This window comes from Dipodomys merriami, unplaced genomic scaffold, assembly GCF_024711535.1.
Source record: "Dipodomys merriami isolate MVZ:Mamm:240054 unplaced genomic scaffold, mDipMer1.0.p SCAF_2, whole genome shotgun sequence".
NCBI lineage: Eukaryota > Metazoa > Chordata > Mammalia > Rodentia > Heteromyidae > Dipodomys > Dipodomys merriami.
The window spans coordinates 79,738,855-79,759,325 of record NW_027203381.1 but is presented as its reverse complement, the minus strand read 5'-3'; the positions used below and the strand labels follow the sequence as shown (position 1 = coordinate 79,759,325).

Here is a 20,471-nt window from a genome sequence, read left to right as displayed (position 1 = left end):
AAACTACTGAACTTGCCTGGTGCCAGTGGCTCATGCCCATAATCCTAGCTACTCAGGAGGCTGAGATCAGAGAATCATGGTTAGAAACTAGTCTGAGCAGAAAATCTAAGACTCTTATCTCTAAACTAAACTACCTCCCCAAAAAGGCTAAAGTGGAGCTATAGCTCAAGTAGTGAAGTGCTAGCCTTGAGCAAAAGAAGTTCAGGGACTAGTTCAGTGCCTAGGCTGTGAGTTCAAACCCTAGAACCAGCACACTTGCATATGCACACACACACACACACACACACACACACACACACACACACACACACACACACACACACCCCACAAACACACACACAACTTAACAATATACTTTAACAGAGTGACTTGAGTGGCATGTGAATTATGTATCAATTTTAAGGGATGGAAGATATGACTAAGAAAAGAAGTAAAAAATTAGACTACATTTTAAAATGCTGCATGACATAAATATATTACAGAGGGGTAACCAGAGGTCACACAAGGCCTCCCGTAGGGCAGGACACTGTATTATTTACTAGTGTAAGGTAATATTAGGGAAGATGTCCAAAAGGATAAGGATGTAGAGGCTGTCCACATCAGTCACCATTGTAGGCTCTGTTGAGAAAGAGTAACTGGACAAGACAAGACAATGGGGGGTAGGTAGGCAAAAAAAAATATATGGGCTGGGAAGGTGGCTTAGTGGTAGAGTGCTTGCCTTGCATGCATGAGGCCCTGGGTTTGATACCTCAGCACCACATAAGCAGAAAAAGCTGGAAGTGGTGCAGTGGCTCAAGTGGTAGAGTGCCTGCCTTGAGCTGAAGAGCTGAGGCATAGTGCTCAGGCCCAGAGTTCAGGCCCAACACCAGCAAAAAAAAAAAAAAAAAGAGTGGCAGCAGGGAAGAGATCAATGCTCTTCAGTGAAGGTAAAACAAATTTAAATAGTGATATTTGGGTAACTGGAGAGCTGTATTTAAAAAGATAAAATTTATTGTTTGTACTATAGATTCATGTGGATTGCTACTGTATCAGAAATGTAAGTTTTTGTAACCATGTATTTTTGTGATCATGTTTCCCAGTAATTCTACTTATGAAAATATACTCAAAAGAAGTGAAAACGTACAAACATATGTATACAAATGTATACCAAAATGGAAATAGCACAAATGTCATCAAGTGCAGAATAGATAAGTAAAATGAAAATAAGTAAAAAGAAGAAAGTAAACCAAGTAACAAAGACTTAGTGAAACTTCTTGACCATAACTCAAGAATTCATGGAAAAGAGTGAGAAAGCTAAATTCTTGAATCTAAGCAAGCTTCTGTGCCTAATTGCCAATTGGCATGAAATGGGAGATAAAGGGATCTGGTCCCTTTTGTCCAGCAAAATCCAGAATGAGAGTGCTTCACAAAAAACACTGTTTTGCAGGGCACCAGTGACTCACACCTGTAATCTTAGCTATTCAGGAGGCTGAGATCTAAGGACCACGGTTCAAAGCCATCCTGGGCAGGAAAGTCTGTGCGACTCATATCTCCAATAAACCATCAGAAAACTGGAAGTGGTGCTGTGGCTCAAGTGGTAGAATGTTCACTTTGAGCTGAAGAGCTGAGGGGCAGCACCCAGGCCCAGCGTTCAAGCCCCATGATCAAAACACAAAACACAAAAACAAAAACAAAAAAAACCCCACTGTTTTGTGAGCTGTTTTCAAACATGTGCCCCACCCACCTTTATCAGAAAGTGGGGGAGGAACCTTTCAGATTGAGTCTCAAGAGATAAGTGAGCCAGCACTATTGGTTTACCACTGTAATTCTAGCTGCTTAAGGTGGCTGAGGTCTGAGGATAACAGTTTCGAGACAGCCGACCAAGGAAGACTCTGCGAGACTCTTATCTCCAATTAACCACCAAAAAGCCAGAAGTGGAGCTGTGCTCAAGTGGCAGATGAGTGATAGCCTTAAGTGAAAAAGCTAAGGGACAGTGCCCAGGCCCTGAGTTCAAGCACAAGCACCAGCACCAGCAAAAGAAGGAGGGGAGAGTAAGTGATACTCTATCTCTCAGAGATGTACATTGAACTATTTACAGATTAAATGATAGACTCTTTTACATGTATGTCAGAATATTCTAGGGAAGTCACAGGGTGAACCTATGCAACAGTGATACTCACTAGACACTGTTGGAAATAAACTTTACAACTTGGAGTTAGGGGAGTTGGGAAGAGTGGGAGAAAAGGAGAGAAGGGATAACGTCGTTCAAAAAGAAATATACTAAATTCAGCCAAAGACAAATGCTGGAGGAAATGTGGAGAAAGAGGAACCCTACTGCATTGTTGGTGGGAATGTATACTAATACCACCACTTTGGAAAGCAGTCTGGAGGTACCTCGGAAAGCTAAATATAGACCTCCCCTATGACCACTCCTAGGCATCTACCCTGAACAACAGGAACCAGGATACAAGGACACATGCGCCTCCATGTTCATTGCAGCACTGTTCACAATAGCCGAGATATGGAAACAACCCAGATGCCCCACTATTGATGAGTGGATCCAAAAATTGTGGTACCTATATACAATGGAATATTTTGCAGCCATTAGAAATGACAAAATAATGGCATTTGCAGGGAAATGGATGAAACTAGAGCCAATCATTTTGAGCGAGGTAAGGCAAGAGCAAAGAAAAATGGCACATGGTGTCCCTGATATGAGGATGCTAAAGCCAAAATGCAAGGAGATATGACAAAGTAAACAGGACTCGAGAAACAAAGGACAGCCACTCATTTTGTCATATCATTGCTAAATGACTCCATGTTATTGACCACATATATGGAATGTACACACACACACACACACACACACACACACACACACACACACACACATATGCATGCATGCAATGGAGGGAAGCTAGAAGGAAGACACAGAATCAGTGGGAAACAGGAAAGCATATAACAGAGGGGCCCATCAGCTGCTCTGGCCATAGATGAAAGCAAGCAACCCAAAGACAGTGATGGGAAGAGCGGAATGAGAGAAAAAGAAGGAACAGCTTACACTAAGCAAAAGGAAAGAAATGTGGAAGAAATAATTGTATTTCATAGAATTCACAAACTTTATGGACCATGATAATGACAATTTGCCTTTTGAAGGTTAAAATGTGTTTATGACTTTAACTAAGTATCACTATTCCACAATACTGTGAAATATGTGAAATTTATGTAATCACCTACTATCAATTAAGATAAAAGAAGAAAAGTTGAGAGAAGGGTGAGTTAAGAGCAAAGGGTGACAATGTTATCAGACACTTTGTATTCATATACTGTTTTATAGAATGGGAATATCCTGTACAACCACTTAAAAATAATAATTTTTAAATGTACTCATTACCTTACCTTACTTATGTAACTGTAACCCCTCTGTATAGTACCTCTACAATAAATTTAAAAAAAAATACTTCAGGGAAGGGACGTTGGGAATAGGAGATGAATGAAATAAAATGCATTTGTTAATAGTAAAGATGGGGGATACCCACATGACTATCCATTATAGTCTTCTTGTTACTTTGTAGTAAATAGAACAGTGCAGCCATGTGCTAAGAAGAATGCACAGGGGACTGTCAAGGGGAAACATAAGTATGAAGTACTGAGCTCTGGGTATCATTGGGAGATGGAGGGAGGTTCTGGGGGACAGGTAGATGGTAGAGTTAGGAAGGAGTAAAATTATTGCTTGAGGAAGTTAAAGTTGTAGGAAATAGAGGATGGCAGGTTTCAGAATTAGGTAAATGACTGCATGGTGAAAACATTCATCTAGCAAAGGAATTTAAAAAGAAATGAAAGCTAAGAGTGAAAAGTATAAGTAGTAAGTTCCATTGACACCGACGGGGTTTGTAGCTCTTGTGAAACTCCCAGATCTGAGGAAAGAGATCTACAGTAAAGATATGGTTTTAGCAGTTATCAGCTGTGGCATAATTTCTATAGAAACATGCAGAACCAGTCCCTTCAAGAGCAAGCTCAGCTTATCAAATTAATAAATTACTTTTGAACTGTGCCAACATTACAGAAGTGAAGTTATAGCTTGATTAAAGAGAACTAAGTAGCAATATATATGCCTATGTTGTTCTGTTCTTTCCAATTTCCATTTTGAATGTGATAGATCTTTAGAATTTAATTACAAAGGGGTGGCATTGTCCACAAAGGAATGTACCTTTGCCAGGCACTGGTGGCTCATGCCTGTATTCCTATCTACTCAGGAAGCTGAGATCTAGGGATCACAATTCCAAGCCATCCCAGACCGGAGTCCATGAAACTCTTATCTCCACTTAACCACTAGAAAACTGGAAGTGGATCTGCAGCTCAGACAGCACTTAACCTTGAGCAAAAAAAGCTCAGGATCACAGCTATAATTCTAACTAGGAGGCTAAGATCTGAGGATTTCAGTTGGAAGCTATCCAGGTCAGGAAACTCCATGAGATTGTTATCTCCAATAAACTACTCAAATAAGCTGGAAGTGGTGCTGAGGCACAAGTGGTAGAGTGATCACCTTGAGCAAAAGAAGCACAGGGACAGCACCCAGGCCCAGAATTCAAGCCCCAGGACCAGCAACCAATTAATGAATCAATCAATAAACCCTTTACCTGACTTAGGTAATTGTAACCCCTTTGTATATCACCTTTATAATAATAATAAAACGTAAAAAAAGAATTTAGAGAATTTTGTTTCTTTCCCCTAATAAAGGTTTTTAATTTTATTTTTCTTTTATTTGTAAAGTATTTTTATTATCTTTAAGTAGCTGTACAAGGGAGTTTCAATTAAACAGATCGATGTATGAGCAGAATATATCTTATTAATGTCACCCCTTCCATCATTCTCTCCCATCTCTCCCACCCTACCCTTCTTTTCGATTTATCTAGCTCTATTTTCAACTAATAAAGAAGTTTTTAAGAAAATACTAAGGCAGAAGCAAAAAAAGAAAAAAAAATCATGTAAAGATCAAAATTTACCTTGCCCTTCTTTCTTTTTTGTTCTCTTCCCCATTGCCCATGGTATTATAAAAAACAAAATTGAAGGAAAACACCAAACCATCCAGCCCTAGGAGCAAAGTCCAGTTTCTTAGCTTTGAAACAGCTGTGACAAGATTAAATCTTTGGTTGACAAAGTTTCAAAAGAAGCCACAGAGTTGCTGATAGAAAAGATTCTTTTCTGTCAGAGCAAAAAGAAGAGCTTGACCCCTGACCACCTGCTCCTGGAAAGTATCCTGTTTGTCAGTAGGCCATAATAAAACAAGCCTTAATCGTTTGGTTTGAAATAGAGAATGGTTTACTAAACCAGCATTATAGTTTGTTGGAGGTGAGGGTTGTCTAGGGTAATTTGAGGAAGGTGGATTTAGATACTTATATTTATGTTCAAATTATAATGAAGGATATCAATATTGTTCTTTTTCTGTTCTGGGCTTCTCAAAACCTTTCTATTAGCCACTCTATTCAAATTCTTCAGCCTACTATTTGAAAATTTCCTTAATTGGCTTCCCTCCAAAGCAACTGAATCAGAATTTCGGCAGGTTGGAACCTGTTACCAATTTTTTTAGTTTCCCTGGGGACAGTTTCAAAGTAGTCAAAGTTGTTACAAGACTAATGAGAAGAAACAGCTAGAACATTTGGAGTCTCTTATCAGGAGATACAATGTCAGGAATCACTTTTCCTAAGTGAAGGTGTGTGTGTGTGTGTGTATGAGTGTGTGTGAGTGTGTGTGTGTGTGTGTGTGTGCGTGTGCTCGCGCTACTTCTTTCTGTCCTCTCACACAGGTGACCGCCGTACGGGTGCATGTGAACAGTTCCTCGGAGAACCTTGACTACCCAGTCCTAGTTGTGGTTCGTCAGCAGAAAGAGGTGCTGTCCTGGCAGGTTCCTCTGCTCTTCCAAGGACTGTAAGTCGTCTTTCCCAGACATCTTTACTTCATTTGGTTTTCTTCAATGACCTAGATAGACATCTGTTGATTTTTATGAAGCAGAAGGAGAAATCAGACATGAGAATGCTAAGATATGTTGCATGCCAAATGAAGCTGCTCGATTCCCATCCCCTCAAACTTTCAGATGACCATTCTACTTAGTTTTAAGCACCTGAAAGAACTTTACACCACTTTACAACCTATCACTCTACTAAAACGTTTTTAAAAAGTGGGTCACTTTGTAGCCTTTCAGTGAATGAGGCCCAACAGTCAACACGAATAAGCAACATCAACCTCATTCTTCAACATATCCGCCATGTACACATCTTTGCTACCGTATAGAGAGCACTACTAAGTAGTAAGTGCTGAGATACTACAGTGAAAAAAAATAGTAAATTCTTAGCCTCATATTTTTTGCAGAGGTGAATTTTCTGAGGCCTTGTGAGCATTAAAAAATAAGAGAGAAAAACATCCAAGGCATATGGAAGTGGGCAGCATGTATGGTATTACATCATTCTTAAAGGGTTGGGGAGGGTTGGGAATACAGCTCAGTAGTATTGCAAGCAGCCTAGCAAGCATGAGGCCCTGAGTTCAGATCTCTAGTCCCAATATACATACACACAAACACACACACACACACACACACACACACACACACACACACACACACACACTGTTTAGGAATTTGAGGACTGAAATACTAATTCTGTCAAGTTTAACTTGGATCCAGGGTTATCTTTACCTTTAACAAAAAAAAATCAAAGGGTAGAAAAATAGAATGAACTGGTAATTGAACAGGGCAGTTCACACACACACACACACACACACACACACACACATGGTTTAGGAATTTGAGGACTGAAATACTAATTCTGTCAAGTTTAACTTGGATCCAGGGTTTTCTTTACCTTTAACAAAAAAAAAAATCAAAGGGTAGAAAAATAGAATGAACTGGTAATTGAACAGGGCAGTTTCCCCTCTTAGAAGTTCATACTTTTCCTCACTGAATTAGGAAGGTGGCTGAGTATAATCATAGTGGATGTTGCTAAGTGACCTGGTCAGAGCATAAAGTACTGGAAAGCAAATTTGTACAGACGTAGCATGGAAAGGCTCTCCTGTGTGCTCACTGAGACTTCTTGTTCTTGCCGCCATTGCCCACTGTTGCTTCAGATACCAGAGGAGCTACAACTACCAGGAAGTCAGCCGCACCTTATGTCCCTCCACAGCAACGAACAAAACAGGACCTTTGCAGCAACTGATCTTTGTAGATGTTGCATCCATGGCACCACTTGGTGCCCATTACAAACTGCTGGTCACCAAGATCAAGCACTTCCAGCTCCAGTAAGTAGGACCTGTGGCCTTTCTCTGTGTGTTGTCTTCTGTGTCTGTGGATGTTCAGTTGTGCTTCTGTCCATGTAGATTAGCACTGTGCAAGGAAATTAGCCACTTAGCATATTAATTCTGAAGTCTCCTGCCCAGTAAGGCCTTAATCTGTGAAAGGGGGAAGGGGTAGCAGCTGGTGCCAAATAAAAGACAGAATGACCCCAGAGGTATATCTGCTTGGGGGTTCTCTATGTACTTCAGGTCAGAGTTACTGCTGACTTGGCACGTTAGGCAGTGATTATGACTAACCATGACCGTACACTTGAAGGAAGTTTTGTTTCGTCATTAAGGAAAACACTAAACTTGTTTGGTTGTCCTTATCAGTTTGCTCCTTCCAGTTTAGGAATGTAGATAAGAATGTGGTTCTTTTCCTTCTCTGGAGTGACCCATATTGTTTATGTTCCTGAGTTTGTTTGTGTTGTTTCATTTTGTTTTGTTTTAAACATAAGACAAACTAGCAACTTTAGTGAAACAAACTAGGCATTATGCTTGGACACTTCACTAAAGAAGCTTTCCACACAGACAAATAACACATCTTCCTTAGCTAGCAGGATAAATTATTAAATTGAAAATGAGATTCCATTACAACACCAAAGTGTGAGAATTTGAACGACCCAATGACGCAATGCCACTTTTAGTTATGCACCCATGATTGTGCATAATTGTGGCATTTAGTAGTAGAATATAAACAAGAGTAAAAATGAACAAGCTATTGAAATAACTGACTACCAGAATAGGTCTCACAGTGCTGAGCAAAAGCAGCCAGACAAAAGAAATGCATGTTATGTGATTACATATATGTATATTTGATTCCATATGTATAGACACATGGTATATATGGAATCAATATAATATATATTATATATATGGAATCAATGCATTATATTACATATAACATATAAAACCAGGCAAACTATTCTGTGATATTAGAAGTCAATCTTTGAATAAGAAATAATTATAATGGCTTTGTTTACCTGATGATAACTCTTTCAGATATATGCTCTAACATATGTACTTTCTATATTTTATTATATTTCAATAAAAAATCAATTCTTTAAAACATAAGACTACTTTAAATAGTACATGCCATCTTCTTTTGCAGTTTATCTGATCAGAATGTTCTATTATAAAGCTCTAAGTTTTTCAAGAGATGTTTATAAAAAGGTCTGTAGCCAGTGGAGTTGTTAATAAGAATTAAATTTTTATCTTGCTCTTCTCTTTACCCTTGACATGGAGAAATATCCACCAAGATGGATGGATAAATGGATGAATGACTTCCCATAAAGTTAAAGCATCCACAGCATTCTGCTCCAAGTCTCTCCATTAATAGCGTGATGTTATGATCATTTTAATAGCAAAGAATATTCTCTGGTGGATAAGACCCACTCAGATCAATGAAATCAGAATCTTTAGCAGGGAAGCTTAGACACTGGTGTACACACACACACACACACACACACACACACACACACACACACACACACACATTTATATATACATACACATTTTTTTAAAGTTCCCTAAGTGATTCTAACATATTTCTAACATATAGCCAGTGTTGTGAATCACTACCCTAAAAGCATTTTTTTTTGTTGTTGTTGTTCTTGGAGCTTGAGCCTGGGTACTGTCCCTGAGCTCTTCAGCTCAAGGCTAGTGCTCTTCCACTTGAGTCACAATGCCACTTCCGGCTTTTTCTGTGTATGTGGTGCTGAGGAATTGAATCCAGGCCTCATGCATGTGAGGCAAGCACTCTACCACTGAGCCACCTTCCCAGCCGCTAAAGCACTTTCTAAATATGATGAATAAGGTTAACTTAATAATTTAAAAATTGGTAAAAACAAAACCATGTAGGAATTCTACTTGATGCCAATAATCATGCACTTCTCTGAACTTTCAGAGATGCGTGGCCCTTATTGGTATCTTTTATCTGTCACTGTCATCCGGTGACAATGTACAGGAATCATAGGGGTGGCTTTTGATGAGGCAACTAGACCCTTTGGAGAACTGAATTCTGTGAAACTAAAGTCATGGGGTCACAGTTCTGTGCAAGTGCTAATGAATGACTTGAGTCTGATGAAACTGCAAATCTATTCTGTCACATTGCTTCCAGTTGGCACCTCTTATAATATGACTGAGTCTCAGCAGCAGACACTGAGAGCATTACTAGGACTTTTTTTGAGACCAAGGTAAGGCTGAGAAAAGATGATAGCTGAGATGTGTGTTTCCCTCCTCTGCGGTTCTACCAGCATTGCTAGTGACCCCAAAATCCAGAGGATGATGGGAACAGCTGGGTTGTATGAAGGAAAGGATGGTCCAGAATGGCCTCAATGGAGGGAGAAACAAGAAGGAGGGAGGAATTTTATCGGAGTAGTTTGTTAATTTTTTTTAATGTAGTTGAGACGAGAGTCTCTTTCTTAAGGAAAGAGTAGCATGGCAGATGAAATGAGGAGGGGAGCTGGATATTTGTGGAAGCAAAGTCTCAGAGAAGAGTGGAAAGGGTAGGCTTTAATGGTGAGTGCAGAGGTTATACAGAAGGGGCCTAGAGGGTAGGGAGGGGATGGGTTGACCAGTGAACTGATCGGAAGCTTGAGCTGATGAAGGGAACTTGTGACAGATGGCCCGCTGGAGATAAGAGAGAATAATTTTCTGGAGTCCGTAGTCCAGGAATAATAGGATATCATTTCCTTCAACAAACAAGATGGAGTTTGGAAGATCCATGCCCTGTGTGAGGAGCTTGCTCATATAGAATGGTCCTCTGTGGAAATCCCCTCTAAGCCGCTGAACTTGTGTCCTGTCTCTCTTTCCACCCAATCCTTCTTCCCATCTCTCCTTTCTTTTTCTTCTATCTTACGACTCTCTTGTTCTTAATTTTTTAAGCAAATAAATTAAGAGTTTGTGATTCTTCTTTCTCTAAAGCTAAACGTACTTTGAGTTTTAGCTCTGTGATTGTTGGCTAGTGATGCTTGATAAAATAAACCTTCCCCACCCCTGCTAGGGGCTATGCAGGAAGAAGCAGAATGTCTGATCCATCCCCAACAGACATAATATTTATTTTGCACATACTGTTGGCTTCACGAGAAACAAAGCACTCACATGCAATAGTTTTAAAGATAAACAATTTGCTTTCAAGGTTGTGTGCATTGCATTAACACATAGAACAAGAAAAAAAACCAGAAACTACATACTGATGTCTGCAGATTTCAGTATTACAATTAAAACTCAAATGATAGGGAAGGGGATTTAAAAAAAAAAAAAAGGATCAAATTTCTGGCCAAAGAACACAGGTTGCTTCAGGAAATGTCATGCTGTCTGTGGCTAGCCAAGATATCTCTGTGTGTGTCTCTGTGTTCCTCTGACCTAGCAACAAGAGGGTTGGTTGAAGGTCTTGTGTTGCCCTGGTAACCGCAGGTCACATTCCCCAGACTGCTGAAAGAGCTCCCCCCAGACCACACACAGCACTGCAGGTCCTGGCCTCGCTGTGGACTCTCTGAAGCTGACATACAACTGGGTTTGACATTAATTTTGGCTTCTTTAGAAAGCTTAAGATCAAAAGTTTTCAACCGAATTTCAGCAGAACCAACCCTCCACATGCATGGGGATTTTTGTCCAAAGTGTACATATAAAACTTGCATCCATGGCTGTGAACTAAACTTTGAGCCCAGCTCAAGGACAAACTATCTCATAGCTCTTGCTTTGATAAATTGTGTTCTAATTTCATGATTCCTAAATAACACCTCTAATTCTACTTATCTTGCTTCTATGTCTCTATTGCCCTTTCTAGAAGAATGTTTAATTTAAAAACTCTTTTATTTATTTATTTATTTTTATTTTTATTTTTTGGTTCTGGGCGTGGGACCTGAACTCTGGGCCTGGGCGCTGTCCCTCAGCTCTTCAGCTCAAGGCTAGCGCTCTACCGTTTGAGCCACAGCACCACTTCTGGCTTTTTTCTTTTTGCTTTTGTGGTGCTGAGGAATTGAACCCCGGGCCTCATGCTTGCAAGGCAAGCGCTCTACCACTGAGCCACCTTCCCAGCCCATTCTTTTATTTTTATTTTTTAAATTTGTTTATTTTTTCCTTGGTGGGGCTTGAACTCAGACCCTGAATGCTGTCCCTGAGCTCTTTTGCTCATGCCTAGCACTCTACCACTGTGAGCCACAGCACCAGATAAGAGTGTCACAGGCTTCTCTGGGGAGAGGGGGAGGAGTCTGCCTTTGAACCCGGATGCTCAGATTTCAGCCTTTCTGAGTAGCTAGGATTAAAGACAGGTGGGAGGCCCAGGCTGTGATCTGCTGTGACCCACAGAAACCACCAGACCATGGAACTGAGGTTTGGGGCCTCAGGGGTCAGCAGCCTTCCACCAGCTTCAGGCGCCCCAGGTAGATTTTACAAGGTATTTACTAAGTGGGATACAGGGGTGTCTGTGCAGAAAGTGAGGTCACACTATTCTTGAAGTCACAAGCACCAATCATGTGATACACTCTTACTCGATATCTTTGAAGTCACAAGCACCAGTCATGTAGTAGAATCTTATTCCAGTGATAAATAACTTTCTTTATCTTAAGAAGTAGATGTAAGCAGGAAAGGACTTACAATTGGCATAGGCTTATAGCTGTTCCTAAAGCCCCAGAAAGTTTGGGGTGGAATTAACATACACCCAGAATAGAAATCTGAATTTCCTACCAAGTTGGGCCTGAATTGACCTTTTCAGGAAACTCAGCAATCTGAGAGTTCATGTTGGGAGGAGGCATTCCATCCTCCCAATCCTTGGGGGCCTCACAGCTTGGCTTTTGGGGGCTCTCACAGTACCCTGCTAAGAGACTGATTTTTGGGGGGGAGGGGGTCCAGTCATGGGGCCTGAACTCTGGGCCTGGGCGCTGTCCCTCAGCTCTTCAGCTCAAGGCTAGCGCTCTACCACTTGAGCCACAGCGCCACTTCCGGCTTTTTTCTTTTTGCTTATGTGGTGCTGAGGAATCGAACCCAGGGCCTTATGCATGCATCTTCCCAGCCCCGAGACTGATTTTTTATATAAAGGAAATTCAGGACAGAAGCCCCAGGGAACAAAGATGGTAAGTTATCTCAGAAATTTAGGCTCCAGCTCCCAACAGCTCAGGGAGAAGTGCCCATTGCTGAGTGATACAGCATCTCAATTTGCTTGGGAACAGCGGTGCAGCCGACCTGTGTGCATGAACTACAAGGCCAACAAGTGATGTGGCAAGAGCTAGAAAGAGAAAAGCCCAACAGTAGCCCTTACAAAGCTGTAGAGAACTGCTTGACCCTGTCTCCCAGTGTCTTGAATGATTTCCCAGCTATTCCCTCCACAGAGTGCTGTAGATTTATGCTAACTGTGTACTCCCTTTTCCGCAGAGCCTGGAGCACTGTTGTCTTAAAGTCTCCCATAATCATATGTATTTCTATTTGGAAAGTGAGTACAAATAAAAACTAGGCCTTAAAAGGCCTAAGCCACAGAGGACAAAATCTTGAAGAAGAATTTTAGTAGGTGTGATAGGCAATTTGGAAAATCCCTTAAGACAAAAACATACATCTCTCCCTAAGGACTGGTTTGTAGAGATCATCTCATCACCTTTTGGGTGCTAACTTCCACTTTTATTTTTCCCACTTTCATTTCATAGGACAAATAATGCCTTTCACTTCACTGCCAGCCCCTCTCAACCTCAGGTAAGTGGTCAAGAGCCCACCTGTTGGTTTTACTCACAGAAATTATGCTAATGGGGAGAGTCAGCGTGTGGTGCAGTCTTTGATCTCTCAGTTTGACATACATTTGGATTCTAGATTGTTGTTCATGTTACTGGGATTTTGGACAGGACATTTAATCTTCATCACCTTAATTGCTATCAAATGAGAGGTATGATATTTGCTCTTTGGTACAATCTTTTATTAAGCAAATCATGTTGTGCCTACCATGTTCCAGACTCCGTGTTAAGACTGGCCTAGGAGCAGGGGACACAGAATAAAAAAGTTAAAAGATTCAAGTTCTGTTCTTTTGTCCTGTTGGGGTTGGCAGGGGGAGGAATGAAGATATGATGCCAGATAGATGTACCAATAATTGTTGTAAAAATACAAGAGGAAACAATTTAAATTTTTTACAATATTATTGGTGCAATAAATTTAGTTTTCCCTGTCATGAAGAACAGGACAGTTGGGGAGTATGGCTCAAAATGGTACAGTACTTCTTTAGTAAATACAAGGTCTTTAGTTCAAACCCAGTACTACAAAAAAGAAAAAGATAAAAATAATAAAGAAAAGAAAAATAGAGAGCAGGAATACAGATAAAAATATACTATTAGGAGAATTAGCTATTTTGGATGTGCTCCTCATTATACCACAATCATAAAGAGAATAAAGACAGGAAAACGTTTATTTCTTCCTACTTTTCTTTTGTCTTTCATGGCTTCTGAAAGAAAAGAATGAACATAACAGCAACTTTTAAACATGTTTGTGTATTGCTTGATATTTGTTGTGAATTTTCTGTAGGCTCTTTGACATACCTTTGGTCATAAATGGCTACTTAGTTTTTGGCCTGGTTTGTTGTAATTCTATTACAGTTGCTGTAATGCTGGCATGCTACATATTTTAACAACTAGTTCTCAAAGAGAAAGCCCTGATTTATAGTTTCTGCCGGTTCCTGGGGGTATATTTTATCTACCATGGCTGACTTCAAATTACTAAAGTGATTATTCTACAGCAAATTGGAAAATGCACATGCAAATCAACTCTCCCAGATCTTTATGAACACATTCCTATTTTTGTTTTGCAGTGATAGACCTTATGATCTATGAACCGAGCCACATCTCCATGCCCAACACTGCTTTTTTTTAAATATATATTTTTTTATTGTAAAGATAGTGTACAAAGGGGTTATACTTACATGAGGAAGGTAATGAGTACATTTCCTATTGAGTGTTGTTATCCCCCCCTTTGTTTTTCCCCTACCATCCATCCCTTCCCTCCCCGCCTCCCCAACTCCTCCCTCCTCCTTCTCTCTCAAGCTGTAAAGTTCGTTTTCAACACAGTGTCTTGCACAGCTCATTGCTACAATGGGTCATCCTGTACCCTCATTTCAGTATTTGGTTATTTCCCTTCCCCTCTCCAAATTAGAAAAATGTGAATATAAGATGCAGGGCATGGGAATCAAATACAGTGAAAACAGGGGTTATACCATGAGGGGAAGAACGTACAAAAGAAACAACAAAAAAAAAATCACACAGTACACTATACATACATTAAAAACAGCAGCAAGAAAGATAAAACCTCTTGTGTCCCTATCTTGGGGTTCAAATCCATGGTTTCACATATTTGCAATAACTACTATATGTCTAGGACAAGCAGAAAAGGCCAACACTGCTTTATAAGAGTTCCGTTTCCCCCTTTCAATGAAAGTCACTCCAGCACACACACTGCCGCCCAGTGGCAGGAGAGGACCACAGGCCATGATCTGTTTTCCTTGACATGCATTGAGCCTTTATTCAGGTAATATTTAGAAAGCTCTGGCTGTTACTAGATGCAATGGAGGTACCTAAAAAAGGGGGGGTGGGGTAACAACTTTTACTCTAAATACAGAAAGGATAAATCCTTGTGCAAAGCTAGAACAAATATGAGGTCACTGAAAATCAGTGATAAAGCATATGATGGCTTCTTTTTATTTTAAATAGTCTATAACTATTGATGTATAAATAATTTGTATACAAACTCCAAACTAGAGTTGAAATATACTTAGAACAATTGATAAAACCTAATGTCTTTGATATGTGTGAAAGTCTTGCATTTCTCTTAACAGTTCCCATCTTGGCCTATATTTTGTATCCTCTGGTTGTAGAAATGAGTTTCTGTTTTTACACACTCACCCAAGTAAGTGAGTTCTCAGACAGAGTGAGTTCTCAGACAACCTACATCAATCTTTGTCTTCCTCTACTTCTATACATAGAAACAGGCAACAGCACTGACTGGTCACAGAAACTGGATAGATATTCAGAGTACACATGGTGATTTTTCACCTAAATTCTAGCCATTTCTTTGAGTGATTGCCATTTGCTTCTTTGTAATGAAAGTACATTGTTAGGGCAGGGATCAAAAACATTCATTTGGCGTTTTTGTAACTTAGAGATAAATAAGAGTTGTAATACTTTGGCAAGTTGACAAGGTTTCAGTAATTGACAAATGTTTATGCAAAATCAGTATATATATATATATATATGTATATATAAGAATATATATGATGCTCATAATTGCAAAGAATAATCACAGTAATGCCCTTGAATGGCAAAATAGGGTTCCCTGACATCCTAGAGGGATTTGGACTCCTCACCTTTTGAAGAGCCCTAAATTATATGTATCAAACTTTATATTTGTGGTGTTGCCATCTTCATGAAGGGACTTCTATACAGCAGCATAAAATAATCTTTCCCCATCAGAAACATTCAGATTATGAAGATTACATTCTATTTTTATTGCACTGGTTCTCAAGGCAGAATTACAAAAGGGATGTTGGGATAACAAATTAAATTTGAACATGTTTTGCTTCTCTTTAATAAGTGAGAGAGTTATTAAAGTCTTAGGATATCAGTCTTGTTTGTGTCAGTTTCTTCAACTTTTTTGTTGGGGGGGGGTCAGTCATGGGGCTTGAACTCTAGGCCTGAGCACTGTCCCTCAGCTCTTCAGCTCAAGGCTAGTGCCTTACCACTTGAGCCACAGCACCACTTCTGGTTTTCTGGTGGTTTATTGAAGATAAGAGTCTCACAGACTTTCCTGCCTGGGCTGGCTTTGAACTGCAATCCTCAAATCTCAGCCTTCTGAGTAGCTAGGATTCCAGGCATGAGCGACTGGCGCCTGGCTTAACTTTTCAATTACAAACTTGACATAGCTACCCATCCAACTGCCACATTCATAATTCTTGATCAGATTTCCCCTTTCCTCCTTATTAGTGACATGTTTAAAACTTAAGAGCAAATATCTTTTTTTCTGATGGATTTAGAATATATACAGGTAACTGTATAATCTCTCTCTATTATAAAGTCTTTGCTTGTGATATTTGAGAAGTAATTTCAGAGATACCCCTGCTTACCAAAATTTGTGAATGTGTCTCAGAAGCTAGATGTCAGCTGAGTCTTTGAATCTAAATACCTTGTTAATATAGTCTAACTAGGCAATGGATTCTTTAGCCAAAGGTCCAGGAAAAGATTAACATAGGGGTAATTCTTGCTGATAAGAAAGTAGTCAAAATTCTTGAAGAACAGGTTTATCTGTTTTTCCAAGAGACCTTTATGTTTCATGATGATCACAAGGAAATAAATGTCTCATTATATTCTGTGCATACTCCTAAATTAAAGGCTGTGGAGTAGGGAGTGGAAAACACCAATGGTGCTATACAACTTCTCAAGTAGGAAATGGAATGAAGTGTAGTGTAGCTTAATTGGAAAAGAAATGGCCATACCATGAAATGGAATAGTAACACTGTGTGAAGGGCTATGTTGCCTTATATTTTCCTGAAGTCTGGCATAGAGCCCTCTGCCAAGCAGTTAGTTGTTCACTGTATGTGAGAAGATGGTTGACTCAGAGAAAGAAGATTTATTGAGATATGTATGTAAATTGTATGCTTAATAGTGAGGCATGTTAATAGCTGAGGCATGTTAAAACAGTTTGAGCTCATAACTGTGAACAATGTTGTAACATTAATAAATTACGTCTTTCTTTTATTTCAGTATTTTCTATACAAATTTCCCAAAGAAGTGGACTCAGTTATCATTAAAGTGGTGTCTGAAATGGCTTATCCATGTTCTGTTGTCTCAGTCCAGAACATCATGGTAAGTGCTGATACTTACCCACCTTTTAATGCATAAGACTATATTATCCGAGAATAAAAAAAAAAAGAGAGGATGAGAACTCTGACATCTTCTTACTATGTATCACCCCTCAAACTATGAAACAAAAAAAAACTAATATCTTCTGCACATGAGAGGACAATCTGTATGATGAGTTCAAACCAGAGGGGCGGGAGGGAGGGAAGACAGAGAGAGGAAGAACAGTTAACTTCTCACCAAAACCAAGGAAAGAAGAAACAGAGGAGCGATGATATATCACACCTGACTAAGAAGACGAAGTTGTGAGTCCCATGAGAAAAAGAGAATGGAAGTTTGTTTGTTCTTTTTAAATTTTTATTGTAATGGTTCTTTCTATCTCAGAAGGTATTCTAAAAACAACATGGGAAATATGTTGTATACTTTAAGACAACCTTTTCATAGTTTTCTTCATTATAAAAATGGCCTTGACATTAGAGGACAAGCCACCACGTTTTCATAGCTATTTTGCAGAAAACATTCTGGATCCTGGTTTAATGAGATTCTCTTGCTCTGTGATCCAGGTGGAAGGGCCCTAATAGAATGTAATTCATTAATTTAATTTAACTAACTCACTAATTAACATGAAGAACTGCTTACTTTTTACTCCTCATGGATGCTATAGTGCCCTGTGTATGATCTTGACCACAACGTGGAGTTTAATGGTGTCTATCAGTCTATGACCAAGAAAGCTGCCATCACGCTGCAGGTGAGACATGGCTTTGTCATCACTATTGTCAGTGGGAATGTTGACTTGATAGTGTATATCGCTGGATCAGCATCCAAAAGAGATTTCTACCTAGTGTCTCCCTTACACCTCCTTCCTTCCTGGTTGGCTTAAAAACCAGGATTGCTATGGGAAATTGGGTTGTGGGTGATATGGGTATCGGGTAATTGTGAACAATGCTATTCTGCCAGTGGATCTTCTCTCCTTGGGAATTTTGGGAAGCCCATAGTGTAGTGGGACATATATCTGAGAGATTTCTTAGAGAAAAGGCCTGAAGATTCCAATCTATTCGTTGGGGGTGGGAGTGGCAATTTAGGATGAAGTTTAGCAGACCCATTTGAAGCAATTAAACACATTCTAGTCATGTATACCAGCTACAAGCTCGAAAGCATGGCCTCAACTATGGACACCCCCTTCCCACCCCTGCCATGGACTTTCTCCCTTCTCTGTCTTAAATATCTTGCCTAAGATTGCTATTTCCTACAGAAGAAGGATTTTCCAGATGAGCAGTTCTTCGTGGTATTTGTGATTAAACCTGAAGATTATGCCTGCGGAGGATCATTCTTCATCCAGGGTAAGACATAGTGAGGAAAGGAGAAAAAGGGAAGCCAAAAGTTCATCATGTTCTCTCTAATGGCTCATCGGCAATGGAAAGACAGTCCTGAGAGATACACTCAAAGGAAAATAAAAACACAATGAAAAGCAATAAACTTAAGGATATTATTGGTACTGCAAACTCCAATTAGAACATTTCAACTTTATATACAAGTATTACACTCCCTCAGGCTACATAGTCAGTTCACTATACAGCAGATCTTTTACTCAGCAAATATTTGTCACTGTGCAGTAACATCTTACACACTTTCCCAAGACATCATCATTTCCACAAAGATGTACAAGTAAAGTTTAGAGTTCACCATTCCAGTTGCCAGAACGGCACTTCACAAGACAGTAAAAACATAACTTTCTCACAGTGATGAGGGGTATATAGAATCTTAGGCATCTACAGATAGGTGAGTAAATTATGAATGTCCTGGGCTACTGAAAACATAGATGAGCCACACGTCACCAACTCAGTGGGCGTTTATCAGTGAGTGTAACATGGCTTGCTTGGTGTTTAGTTGACATTTCTGTTAGTGTACTATGTAACTCTAGAATTTGACCAGTGTCTAATATTCCTTGATTAACTACAAGTCCTTTGGTGACTAGGTAACAGAAACACAAATTTTTACTGACTAGAATAGAAGGCAAACTAAAGGAAGAAATAGCTTTCTGTTTTTGCACCTTGTCTCTTCATATACCTGTAGATGCCAGAAGGGTCAAACCCCTCCCTAGTGGAGAAAGAACGCAATACTCCCATTTCACTCATATCCGTCAAAATGCATCCAAGTAAAGGCCAAACTGAAAGCTGTAACCACCAATGTTAGATTGTTGAAAGGTTGGAACAAGGGTTTTCCTGCCAGTTCTTGTTCAACAAGCAGAGTTGATTGTGGACATTCTTGTAGAATTGTTCAGAAGATAAGACAAGAACTTAATATCTAACTTATAGTGCCTATTCCTTGTTTCCTGTTTTGTTTGCTAGAAAATGAGAATCAGACATGGAATCTACAACGAACCAAGAACTTAAAGGTGACCATCATTCCTTCTGTTGAAGGTTAGTGTTGGCTCTAGAGTTTGATGGGGAAAATGCTGTCGGGAAATCTTTTAGAACATTGAATACTAATGGCATTCTCTCAGGGGGTATCATCCTAAGAAATCCAAAGAAAGGCGCACACTAACCATATGTCTTAGTGGTAGAATGCTTACCTAGCATGAGGCAAAGGGCTCTACGTTCCTTTGAGGATGAGTGTAGATTCAATTCTACACACCCATTCTACTGTAGATAATAGTTCCTTCACAGCTCCCATTAGAAATCATCACTAAGAAGGCAGCAGCTAGTGAATAACATCTGAGTGATCTTCCATAGCTTTACCATTTAAAATGAAAGTTTCTTGGGCTTTAAAAATGAATTAAGCTGGAGGTGGTAGAACATACCTATAATCCCAGTACTCTGGAGGAAGAAGGCAGGTGAATTATAAAGTGAAGGCTGTGTAACCTATGCCACATTGTGTTTTCTTTCTCAGAAAAGAAAATAAAAAAGAGACAGAGATGACAGGGAAAGACAGACACTCAGAGAATAGGTGTGTGAGGATGATGGAGAAAGAGAAACGTGTCTTCTTTAAGCTGTCATGCCCCAAACATAGTCCTCCTATTCCTGAGGACTACCTGACCAAGGTTATTTCTCTGTCCTCAGGATCCGTGTATGTGAAATCCAGCCTTTTCAGTGTCTTCATCTTCTTGTCCTTCTACCTGGGATGCCTGCTTGTTGTGTTCATTCATTATGTGAGGTAGGTCAAAAGTTTCAAGAACGAATAACCCTCTTTGCCAGTCTCTCTATGATGCTGAAAGCATAGGCATTAGACTAGGTTTGAAACTACCTTGGCCACTAACTGTAGGAATGTGGATGAACTACTTATTCTCCTGTTCAGTTTTCTCATCTGGAAAAATGAGATACTGTAAAAATGAGATAGTGTAACTTGCAG

General features: G+C 39.7%; 1 protein-coding gene across 4 annotated transcripts in view; it reads left to right on the top strand.

The window, feature by feature from the left end:
• Window positions 1-20,471, top strand: part of Sidt1 (SID1 transmembrane family member 1) — an 84,912-nt gene that overhangs the window by 28,237 nt on the left and 36,204 nt on the right. For all 4 annotated transcript variants that reach the window (XM_070030222.1, XM_070030223.1, XM_070030225.1 and 1 more), the window contains 8 exons: window positions 5,786-5,907; window positions 7,099-7,269; window positions 12,942-12,987; window positions 17,028-17,129; window positions 17,788-17,871; window positions 18,376-18,463; window positions 19,472-19,543; window positions 20,183-20,276. In XM_070030222.1, coding sequence (XP_069886323.1) covers window positions 5,786-5,907; window positions 7,099-7,269; window positions 12,942-12,987; window positions 17,028-17,129; window positions 17,788-17,871; window positions 18,376-18,463; window positions 19,472-19,543; window positions 20,183-20,276 — 779 coding nt within the window. Of the gene's footprint in view, window positions 1-5,785; window positions 5,908-7,098; window positions 7,270-12,941; window positions 12,988-17,027; window positions 17,130-17,787; window positions 17,872-18,375; window positions 18,464-19,471; window positions 19,544-20,182; window positions 20,277-20,471 lie in introns of those variants that run through there.